This window comes from Alternaria conjuncta (assembly GCF_024043145.1).
Source record: "Alternaria conjuncta strain BMP 0040 chromosome Unknown scaffold_5, whole genome shotgun sequence".
NCBI lineage: Eukaryota > Fungi > Ascomycota > Dothideomycetes > Pleosporales > Pleosporaceae > Alternaria > Alternaria conjuncta.
In genome coordinates this window covers 1,432,221-1,442,911 of record NW_026250094.1, presented here as the reverse complement: position 1 = coordinate 1,442,911, position 10,691 = coordinate 1,432,221, and the positions used below count along the sequence as shown (strand labels likewise).

The window sequence follows — 10,691 nt, the reverse complement described above, 5'->3', positions numbered from 1 at the left end:
CGTGTGAATCTCGCACACACCAAAGAAGCATAGCACGTGTCTTGTCTGGGTTCGAGGTTTTTGTTTTCGTGCAGAATCCAACCAGGAAAAATAGTGTAGTAATGTGTAATTGCAGTACTCCAAACTCAGGAACATGTAGATTAAAGTTTGCGTTTTAAAGCAGACATGTGGTGGTGTATGTGACTTTTGGAACAAAAAAGGAGAGAAAGACCAGACGCCATGAAAGATGTGTACAGCGCTTTTAGTATCCGAGGAGAAAATGTGGAGTGCAGGAGAGGAGAAAGGTGCCGTATCATCAGGCTTTATAGTCGAAGGCGTGGGATCGGAGCCTTCCAAAAACTACAATTGTTTTGATGACCTTGAACGAGCAAGGCGTAGACGGCAGAAAGTATCACATCGCTTGTAACTTGGTAGATTTTGCACCTTCCACTCATACGGTCAACGTCTTCAGTCAAACACAACGCCCATCCGTCCCTTGGCCTTATGCGCATTCATCAACTCCACCATCTTCGGCACCTCTTCCAGTTTGAAAGTCGTCATATGCGGCGTGATATTGTGCTTCGCCGAGAACTCGACTGCCTCTCTCATATTGTAGCAAGCTGCACATAATGGTCAGCATCTCCACTCCATACATTCACAAAAACGAAAAATGAACTTACTCCCATTACTCGACCCCTTAACCTGATACCTCCCCAACGCAATATCCAGCCCATTGAACTCAAGCGGCTGCTGCGGAATCCCCACCACCATAATAATCCCCTGCCCCGCCTTGACAATCGCGGGACAATCATCATAACTCTTTTTGCTCGCTGTGAAATTAACAGCTGCGTGTACACCACCTTTTGTAAGCTCTACAATCTTCTTCTTCCAGTCCTTGTCGGCCATGGAGTTGAAAGTATAGTCCGCGCCGCAGATACGCGCTTCTTCTATTGCGTCGTCGGTGATGTCGATGGCGATGACCTTGTGGCCCATGGCTTTGGCGTATTGGATGCCCATGTGGCCTAGGCCGCCGCATCCGATTACGGCGAGCCAGGAACCGGCGGGTAGTTGGCAGTCGGCGATGCCGTGGTAGGCTGTTACGCCTGCGCAGAAGAGGGGAGCTGAGGCTTTGGGGTCAACTGTTGAGGTATGTTAGCCTGCGGTTAGTATTCTGGTTCTAGATCAGATATGACTGACGGTTCTCAGGGAGGATGATGGCTTCCCTGGCATCTACGACCGCGTATTCGGCGAAATAGCCGTCCGCGCTGAACCCTTGGATCTTTGTCTCGCCTGTTGCGCACCAAGCGTTGTGGACGTTCTTGCAGGCGTGGCATTCGAAGCAGCAGTCTACTGCGCAAAGGAAGCCGACGGGATCGCCTTCTTTGAACGTTCGGGCTAGGTCTCCAGAGCCAGTCGATACTACTCTGCCGGTTCCTTCGTGGCCGATGGTGACGGGGTTCTTGCCGAGAATTAGACCTTGGTCGTTAGGCTCGAAGAGCATGGCATCAGTGTGGCATAGGGATGCGCTGCCCATTTTGACCAAAATCTCATGTTCGCGCGGCGTCGGGATGGGTACTTCGTTGAGGTGGAGCTTGTTGTCCCGCGCATCGTACTGTTGGGCACGCATGGTCTTCTTCTCTGGCATTGAACCCATGATGGATGTAGTTCAGGTATGGAGAATATGCTGGGTATGTTTCGAGTGGGGTTGTGTGACAGGAGCGTGAGTGTCACCTGCGTGTCAATGCTAAAGAGGAAAGAGCGCGAAGGGAAACCAGGCAATGGCGACGGAGGATAAATTAAGAAAAATTTCCGACACGTCGTGTAGTGGAGCCATGTAGATATATCTCCCGCGTGCAACGGTCGGGAATGGTCTACCGCTGCATGACAGTGGAGTGAGGGTGATCATTCCCGATAGTCGAGGTGATTATAACCCCGCGGCGCAATACAAACCCCGAGACGAGATTCACCACGAACCAGGAGTGTGAAGAAAAATCGTTGATGTATTAGTAGTATTATATCGCTCGGGCGTAACAAATAAAAATCTAAACTGGGTATACAAAAAAGGGTATATGCTAACGAAATCGTAGAGCGAAGCGCAAGGCTTTTGGGCAACAAAGGGAACAAGAAAACGCGTATCAAAGATTGCTTCCAGTGTAGGGCGCAAGGTGGAAGACAGCCCCGCACCTTCCCCCGTCACTCATGGCTCGGCAGGCCGGATCTAGACTCCGAGCTGCCTCCGAATCATGCGTGGGCCGGGGTGTGCACCGGCATTGCTTCCTTCCTGTCCCCAATCCGGTGGTATCGATGTTGTATTCCTTTTTCTTTCGTAACAATGGGTATCTTTTGAAAATTGTTTGTGGTGGGCAGGTGCGTATCCAATTTTTCGAGGCGACGTCGTGGATAGGCGCTGCGAGGATCGTGTCGCAGCAACCGCGCCTCTCCGCGAAGCCTTCAATGGTCATGCTGGGCCATTGTCGTGTAGGCGACGGGGCAGTCGAGAGAGTGCGTTAGACGCGCACCCAGGGTAGGAAGCGAGCCCAGGTTGCTTTCTTCTTCTGCACGGGCGGCTTCTTTTCAAGATTGGCCATGTAGAGGGCGTAGCTTCGCTCCATCTTCTCAAAGGCCTCTGCCTTGGCCTTTTCGCAATCAAGCGGGTCGTGCTCCCAGTCGGGGTTGCTTTCTTGCGTGTGGTCGCCGCGGTAGCGCGGAGAAACCGATGGCCAACCGAAGTCTCTGACGAGGAGTTCTGTGGGCGGAGGTGGCATCTCGATCTTTTCATCAATAACGGAGAGGTTCGTTACGCTGTAGGAGGAGGAAGCGGAGGAGGTGGATGAAAGCGACATGATGACGGGTGGTGGTGAGAGTGAAGTGCGGATTGCGACGCGTAGGTGGGCAGTTGATGATGACGGCACGGGTGTGGTACGTGGACGACGCGAAAAAGAGGCCGACAAGAGAGCGAATGTAGAATTATAGAGAGTGAAGGAAGATATTATGGGGGTGCTATGTCATGGCCCGCTGGCGATGGGTTGGGGTGCGTTGTCCAGAGGTGCAAAGGGCAGGAAAGCCTTGAAAGTTGCGCGGCTCAGCCTGGGAGATTGCCCAGTCAGTGCGCCAGGGGCGGTTGGTAGCCGGCGCCACACATTCCTTCCAAGAGTACGGCATCCTCCAGCTAGCGACAATAGATCGATTTCCGGCTGTGGAACGATGCAAGCCATGACGTGCTAGCTGCTGATCGTCCCTGTGCGTTAGATTAGCGCGCCCATCTAGAACATGCATGCACGTTTCAGCGTCTGGTTTGCATTGCCATCTATCGCTACCACCCTCCATGCCACTCTACTTGCGTCGCAAATTCAACGTCTTGTCCAGGTTGAATGCCGCTGAGATCACCGCCAGATGGCTGAACGCCTGTGGTGTGTTGCCCAACTGCTCCCCCGAGCGCGCAATCTCCTCCGAGAAGATGTGCAAATGATTTCCGAAACTTAGCATGTTTTCGAAGATAGTTACCGCCTGTAACAGGTACTTCTCGTTGTACGCGCCAGCCTGTGATGTCAGTAAAAAGCAAAACTTTGTGTTGCAACGCAGACCGCTTACCCTAGTCAACGCCTCGACGAGCCAAAACGTGCACATGCTAAAAGCGCCTTCTTGCCCACCCACGCCATCGTCGCTCAGGGCGTGATTGTACCTGTACACCAAACCGGTACTCGTCAGCCCGCCCTTCTCAGGAGCCTTGAGTATGCGGTCGAGAGTCTTGAGGAAGCGCGGATCAGTCGGAGAAATGAAGAAGACCAGAGGCGCAATCAAGACGGCCGAATCCAGGATATCATTCGACTCGTAGCTCTGGATGAAGCACTCCAAGTCGGTGTTGTAGCCCTTCTCCATGACTTCCTCGTAGATCTCATCGCGGACCCTGTACCACTCGGCTCGATGCGGACATGGGAAGCTCCTCTTGTCTGCCAGGCGCAATGCCCGATCCAGGGCTACCCACAGCATCATCTTGCTGTATACAAAGTTCTGCTTCTTGCCGCGGACTTCCCAGATCGACATGTCGGGCTCTTTCCAGACAGTACATACGTAGTCCGCGATATGTCGGACAAGGAGCCACTGATCATATGAGATGGGACGCGAGAACCTATTCACGAGGTAGATGCCATCCATCAACTCCCCGTAAATGTCAAGCTGTACATGGAAAGCCGCGCCATTGCCGATCCGGACCGGTTGGCTAGCCCTGTATCCCTCCAAGTGGGGTAGTTCGAGCTCTGGTATGTCTGTGCCGCCCCAGATGGTCATCATGATTGGCAAAGCTCCCTGCCGCGCTTTGGCCTCTTTGACACGTTGGAAGATGTAGCTTATGTAGGCTTCAGCTTCATGGCTAATACCCATCCGGAGAAAGGTGTAGATGGTGAACGACGCATCGCGCACCCAGGAGTAGCGGTAGTCCCAGTTTCGCGATCCACCAAAGTCCTCGGGCAGAGAGAAAGTCGGTGCAGCAACGATTGCTCCGCTTGGCTCGAAGGTCAGCATCTTGAGAATCAGCAGACTCCGCGTAACCACCTCTTCCCATCGCCCTTTATACTTGCTCTGCTCTATCCACCTGACCCAGTACATTTGGGTGTTGGTCTGCAGCTCTTGAACTTGTTCAGTCTCAATTACGTCTGGGCTGTGGTCTTCCGCGTCGCGCAGTATGAAGGATACGGCTTGGCCTTCGTTTAAAGTGAAAGCGGCCGTGACACCATCGCCCAGGTCTTGTAGCTCCGGTGACTTCTCAAAAACCACTCTTGGGCAAACGCCGTCGGGTTCATCCCCACAATCGATCGTTGCGTTGAGCTCCAGGGAGAGGTCTTTTGATTTGAAGATGACACGTTGCAGGCAACGTCCTTGACCAGTCTTGCCCATATCGACAATCTCGGTCGTATGCTTGTCCTGCGCGTAGTTGAAAGCAGGGAAGACCTCGACGCACACGTCAACTTTGCCCCGCATACATTCTACCCGCCTGACTAGCCACTTCTTCAGATCGGGACGTTCTGGTACGCTTCCTGTATGGTTGCTCGCGAGTACGTTCGCGTGATAATTTTCGTCCCAGTTCTTGTCATTCGGTCTAGGAAAGAAGTCCACGACGTTCATGACACCCTCCTCCTTCAGGTAGCGTGTTTGGAGAATATTGCTCGCAGGTAGATACTGCTGTTTAGTCGTACATGTGTCGTCGCCGGTGGGCCCTATGCTGAAGTGCCCGCCCTTTTCCTTGTCCAGAATGCGACAGAAGACAGACGGGGAGTCGAAGTAGGGCCAACACATGTAATCTGGAGTAGGCGTACAAAGTCAGTATGTGTTTGACATACGGTTCGCAGAATTTACATACCGATTCCTCCGTCTGTTGCGACCATGGCGCATGTTCTCATATTTCCAATCAGCCCATAGTCTTCTATGGGCATGTAGCCGTTTGCCGAGCGTCTTGAGCTGGAGGTCTGCGGTCTTGATGCGACCCGCTTCATCTTTGGATTCTGCATGTTCTCTTCCTTACGACTGTGTTGTCGATACAGTTCAGTACCGCTATCTCTATCCAAAGGTAAAGGCGTGCGAGTGGAGGGCGTATTGATGACATCTTGGAGAAGCCGCTTACCGGGCGAGCCGGAATCTTCTATGGCGTCGGTAGGTTTGGACATCGTCAGTGCGCTAGTCCTGAATGGTTGAATCTTTGTGAGGACTGCTGCAAGCGGAAGAATGGAAGCGGGCCGATCAGATTGTACAGATCATCGTGATGCTTTGTGGTTGCCTCGGCCGATGAATGACTGTGCTGTGACGTCAGACGCTCTTACCTCTCAAGGGCTTGACCTCGCAACTTCTACCTCCACCCAGGCAAATGCCCAGGCAGCTACCAACTGCATCAATCTCGCACGTCACATCACGCAGTGTCCAAAAGATGTTCGTGGAGAGACACTTCTAAACCTCTATCCATGGATGTCGCTTGGTATTAGGCGAAGAGCTGCAGTAGCGCTGCGATCAACATTCTAGCCTACTAATACTATCCGAACTCTCCAACTATTATTTCGTCCCCCAAAATCTAGGCATCACACCTGAACAGGACACCACCGGTGCATTTCGACGGGCGACGTCTTGTACGATGTACTTATGGCTACATTCGTTCCGCAATCAGCATTGCAAGGGAACATAAATGAAAGATCACCACTGTCTGTTGTTGGAAAGGAGCAGATTTTCTGACCCAAAGATCTATTCTCTGACAGATAACATTTAAAATGCAGAAGTTGTGGGTGGTTCATCCCTATCTGGATCCACTAACGCAGTAAGGTACCAATAGACGGCAACCGAAGGACGGCCACTCAACCATATTGGTAATGTGCAGGGCGATATAAAAATACAGTACGCTCGTCCAAAGACATCGCACCATCTACCATCTACTATCTACCATCTACCATCTACCATCTACCATCTACCATCTACCATCTACCATCTACCATCTACCATCTACCATCTACTATCTACTATCTACTATCTACCATCTCAATATCCCCACGTCCCTAAAGATCGACTTCTCGACCCAACGCAATCAAAACCCCACCACTCCGAACCGCCGCAAAGACATCATGGATCCAAGCCAACCCTCCCCGGATGGCACTTGCCATTTCTTCCAACTCTCTGCTGAGCTCAGAAATATAGTCTACGAAAACACTCTCACGAACCCGAGAGGTGTGGTATGTCGCGAAGAACCATCCAGCAACTCCGGAATATTCCGCTTCTACGCGGTCCCTGTCATGGAAAAGAGACCTTCCAAAAAGGAACGCGAGCAAGATTGGTATGCAAAACAGCTCGACAACAGCCTCGAGACCGCCAGGGAGGTCAACCAGCTTAAACATGTTTGCCGGCAACTGAAAGAAGAGACGAAGAACATCGTTATATGTCGCAATGACATACTGTTTGCATGCGGTCCACTTGACCTATTGAACTTCCTCGAAGATGTTCCCATGGCCCTGCATAGTTGTCTCCGAGAGATCACCGTATGGGAACACCGTCCCCTCCTTGTACGAGAGTTCATTGCAGACAAATGTTGGCGTTTGATCGCTCGTATTTGCGAAGAATATCACGCCTTTACCATCCGGATGATCTGGCCTTCGCTTATGGAGAAGAAGAGTTTACATACTTGTAGCTGTTGGATCATACGCAAGATCGTGGCACTTGCGGTTCATGCCCGTAAAGATAGGACTCTTATCAGTAAGATGAGCGATGTTGGATGGTGGCGGAACATACTATTAAGAACAACGGCGCTCGCGCATGTAGACCCAAAAATAGTCGTACAAGGAGACTGGAAGTGGTCTCGAAGTATCAAAATGTTCCCTTCACACGAGCCATTTCCGGAGCATCGGTTCAGGCTCTGCTTAGCCCTTCACCCGTTACAAGAGCAGGAGTTGGAAAAGTGCATCGCAACGATGAAGAAAGTCTTCGAAAATGGGATATAGATGCAAGGACGATACCATGTCGAATACATGGAGAACTGGAACGACGGAAAAGAAACAGGATAACACATGTATACGACATGTGGTCAGCATTCGCGAGCGAACAGCGCAGACATGGACAGAATGCAGGATCGAGTAGAGGCAACTATGGCTACGCACGCAATGCCCAGATTCGTCTGTCAGTCTCAGTATGGCATATTGACATTGGATTGTGGTGATTCATCAGAACAAGAGCCGCATCTAAGCGATTTCGCGTGCTGCTACATGCCAACTCATTGCTTGCCCTCGTAGTCTCTCTTCCAGACCTCCCTGAACTTCTCCTTATCCACAGCGAACTCCTCGAGGAAGTCCCTCTCAAGGTCGTGTGTCCGTCGACCCAGTAGCACCAGACTGTGCAGCGGCTTCCCCAGATCCGCCTCACACAGCTGTGCCAATGTTCCAGCGACGATCTTCTCATCCTCAGCACCAACCCGCGCAACACCCACAGCCAGACTCTCCTTGGTGTAAGCACCCTCCTGCTTGACATCCTCTTCAATCTCCAGCATCTGCTGCGCGCACTGCGCAACAGTCATGTAGCGCGGCGGCTCGTAAATCTTGCGTCCGCGCGCCATGTTCTCCAGACTCTGCTCCTTGACCTTGATGTCGAGGAGGACGAGCGTGTGTAGGCCGATGGAGACGTTCTCCTTGATGCGGTCGTAGAAGGAGGCGGGTTTCCAGTTGTCAAGGAAGAAGACCATGGAAACGGTTTGCCCGAAGTTGTAGAGTTGCAGGCCGGTCGTGCCGATCGAGGTCAGGATGCTGGCGTTGGGGATGGAGCGGGTGGGGATAGAGAGTTCGCGGGCGCGGAGGACGAGGTCGGTGTGTGTGGTCGCTCTGTCGGGTGTTAGATAGGCGTAGTATGTATTCGTGGAGGAACATACCCGAATGGATCGCCTACGACAAGGAATGCGACGTCGACTTTGTCAGCATCTTTGAGGATATCGTCGCTGGACGACTCGACCATTTCGCGGTCGGCTATGATGACTTCGCGGCCATAGAAAGCTTCCTACTGCCGTGATAATTAGTTTCCTAGTGCTTGTCTCATCAATCGCATCTTGGACTCACAAGCACATCCTTCTCCACCAGCAGCACCGCCGTGTACGCCTCGAGGTAGACGCGCTCCGCCTTCTTCACAATGTCCAGACCCTTGACAGTGATGTCCTTTTCGTCCGCCAAGCCGAGACCCACGAGATACAGCATAATGGGCAGTGGTGACGCGTGGGGTGAAAGTCGTGGTGGGGTTGTTCGCCAAATTGACAAAAAGTTGAGCGGGGCTGATGATTTGCATGTGGTAGGGCTGAGCGTGCTCGGGCCAACCCGTGCTGTCGCATCAGGCATCGTCTGAAATCGCGCTAGTAGACCGCAAACCGCGTCCCATCCCCGGACTCCATTCACATTCCTCGCCGCGCCCCACGCCTCTTGTGTTCGACTTTCTGTTTTGTATAGCTGTAAGAAGTTGACGACGCGCTTTGTATGATTATAGGAGCCTTTGGACGACGGAGTAAGACACCATGTCGGACAAGGATAAGATGGCCAAGTATCGGACGGAGATCCAGCAGGTTAGTCAATTGCATCTTCTTCTTGTGGTTCTCTCATGATTCTTCTTTGACGTTCAAAACAAGAAAGAGATGGATTTTGGAAAGTTTGGGTTGAACTACGCTGCCTATAACATCATCGGCCTTCACATCCTTCCCTGTACATGAAGGACGCTGTTATGCGCGCCTACGCAAGCACCAACACAATTTCACATTTGGATGAATGCATTCAAAGACTCCGGAAATTCGCTCCCACATCACGCCAATGTTCATAAATCGTATATGGGTTATGGTTCTTGTTCATCCGCAGTCACGTTCTAGATGGACAGCCAACATGGCCCCAACTCTACTTCACCTACAATCGTCCCATCACCCACCCCATCCCATCTTGCAAAGATACAAGCGAGCTCCCAAAAAAGCTCACCCACAAGATGCCCCCAGCACTTGTGCCACCCACACATTTCCTTGACTCACACACTTCCCCCCAACCATGTTGCAAGAGGCCACCACCATGGCCTCTTCTACATCCTCCCCTGCGCTTTCTTCGCCCCCAATGTCTCGGCCCGCATCTCCAGAAGCTCTGCTTCCATTCGAAATTCACTTCGACGTCGGCCTGAATCTAACGATCCCACAGATGATGTTCGTCTCCGGCGAAACCGGCGAACCCTCCCCCGAAACAACTACCCTGATCGAATCAATCGTCCAAGACCAAGTCCAGCACATGCTACGAGAATGCACAGCCCTAGCCACACGCCGCGGCAGCAAATCCATATCCACAGACGACCTCTTCATGCTAATCCGACACGACCGCGCCAAAATCTCGCGCCTTCGTCACTTCCTGCAATGGAAAGACGTGCGACGCTCCGTCAAAGACTCAGACGACAAAGGCGGCGATGGCGGCGCAGACGTCGGAGCCGGAGATGCAGACATAGCCGCCGGCGTGGTAGGAGCAGGAGGCCCCGGCGCCGCCCCCGTCGACGCCTCGAAAAAAGCCAAGCGCGCGAAAGTTGATTTAGTCTGGGACGTGCATTCCTTCTTCACTGAGTTCCCACCGCAAAAAGACGATGTCGAAGACGAGGAAGAAGAGGAAATGAATTACGCTACCCTGCAACGCCTCAAAAACGCAGACGAACGTACCAAAGACATGACGAGGGAAGAATACGTCCACTGGTCTGACTGCCGCCAAGCATCCTTCACCTACCGCAAAGGCAAGCGTTTCAAAGAATGGGCGGGTTTCGGTCTCATCACCGATTCCAAACCCTCTGACGACATCATCGATATCCTCGGTTTCTTGACGTTTGAGATTGTGCAGACGCTTACGGAGGAGGCGCTCAAGGTCAAGGATGCGGAAGACCTTTACAAGAAGAATCATGGTGGTGAGCAGAACAGGCTTAAGAGGAAGAGAGAGCGTGGTCTGTTTGATCCGCCAGAGGAGGCGAGGGAGCCGGTGCAGCCGAGTCATGTACAGGAGGGTTACAGGCGGCTGCAGAGGGGGAACAACAAGGCGAAGGCTATGCTCAACTTTACGAGGAACGTGCATAGGGCTGCACTCAAGTTGGTGAGTAATAACATGCGATGGGTGAGAACATGTACTGATGAAACCTAGATCTAAAGGCATGGTCATGCGACCAAGGTTGGCTCAGCACGAGGTGTTTGGATAAGGCGCTTTGGT

The 10,691-nt window shown here is 52.3% G+C and overlaps 5 protein-coding genes across 5 annotated transcripts; 1 reads left to right on the top strand and 4 right to left on the bottom strand.

Moving 5' to 3' along the window:
* Window positions 1–447: 447 nt before the first annotated feature.
* Window positions 448–1,633, bottom strand: J4E85_004123 (uncharacterized protein; the record flags this gene model as incomplete). The annotated part of the gene is made up of 3 exons (XM_051468385.1): window positions 448–599; window positions 660–1,118; window positions 1,177–1,633. The coding sequence occupies 3 exons, from the start codon at window positions 1,631–1,633 to the stop codon at window positions 448–450; spliced, it is 1,068 nt and encodes a 355-aa protein (XP_051327977.1).
* An 853-nt stretch (window positions 1,634–2,486) lies between these two features.
* On the bottom strand, window positions 2,487–2,822 carry J4E85_004122 (uncharacterized protein; the record flags this gene model as incomplete). Its single annotated transcript, XM_051468384.1, has 1 exon — window positions 2,487–2,822. The coding sequence occupies one exon, from the start codon at window positions 2,820–2,822 to the stop codon at window positions 2,487–2,489; it is 336 nt and encodes a 111-aa protein (XP_051327976.1).
* Window positions 2,823–3,312: 490 nt separating this feature from the next.
* J4E85_004121 (uncharacterized protein) lies at window positions 3,313–5,360 on the bottom strand (the record flags this gene model as incomplete). The annotated part of the gene is made up of 3 exons (XM_051468383.1): window positions 3,313–3,519; window positions 3,571–5,276; window positions 5,336–5,360. The coding sequence occupies 3 exons, from the start codon at window positions 5,358–5,360 to the stop codon at window positions 3,313–3,315; spliced, it is 1,938 nt and encodes a 645-aa protein (XP_051327975.1).
* Window positions 5,361–7,717: 2,357 nt separating this feature from the next.
* On the bottom strand, window positions 7,718–8,684 carry DPH5 (diphthine synthase; the record flags this gene model as incomplete). The annotated part of the gene is made up of 3 exons (XM_051468382.1): window positions 7,718–8,318; window positions 8,366–8,490; window positions 8,550–8,684. The coding sequence occupies 3 exons, from the start codon at window positions 8,682–8,684 to the stop codon at window positions 7,718–7,720; spliced, it is 861 nt and encodes a 286-aa protein (XP_051327974.1).
* An 825-nt stretch (window positions 8,685–9,509) lies between these two features.
* On the top strand, window positions 9,510–10,631 carry J4E85_004119 (uncharacterized protein; the record flags this gene model as incomplete). The annotated part of the gene is made up of 2 exons (XM_051468381.1): window positions 9,510–10,577; window positions 10,626–10,631. 2 exons carry the CDS (start codon window positions 9,510–9,512, stop codon window positions 10,629–10,631), a joined length of 1,074 nt encoding a protein of 357 aa, XP_051327973.1.
* Window positions 10,632–10,691: the final 60 nt, after the last annotated feature.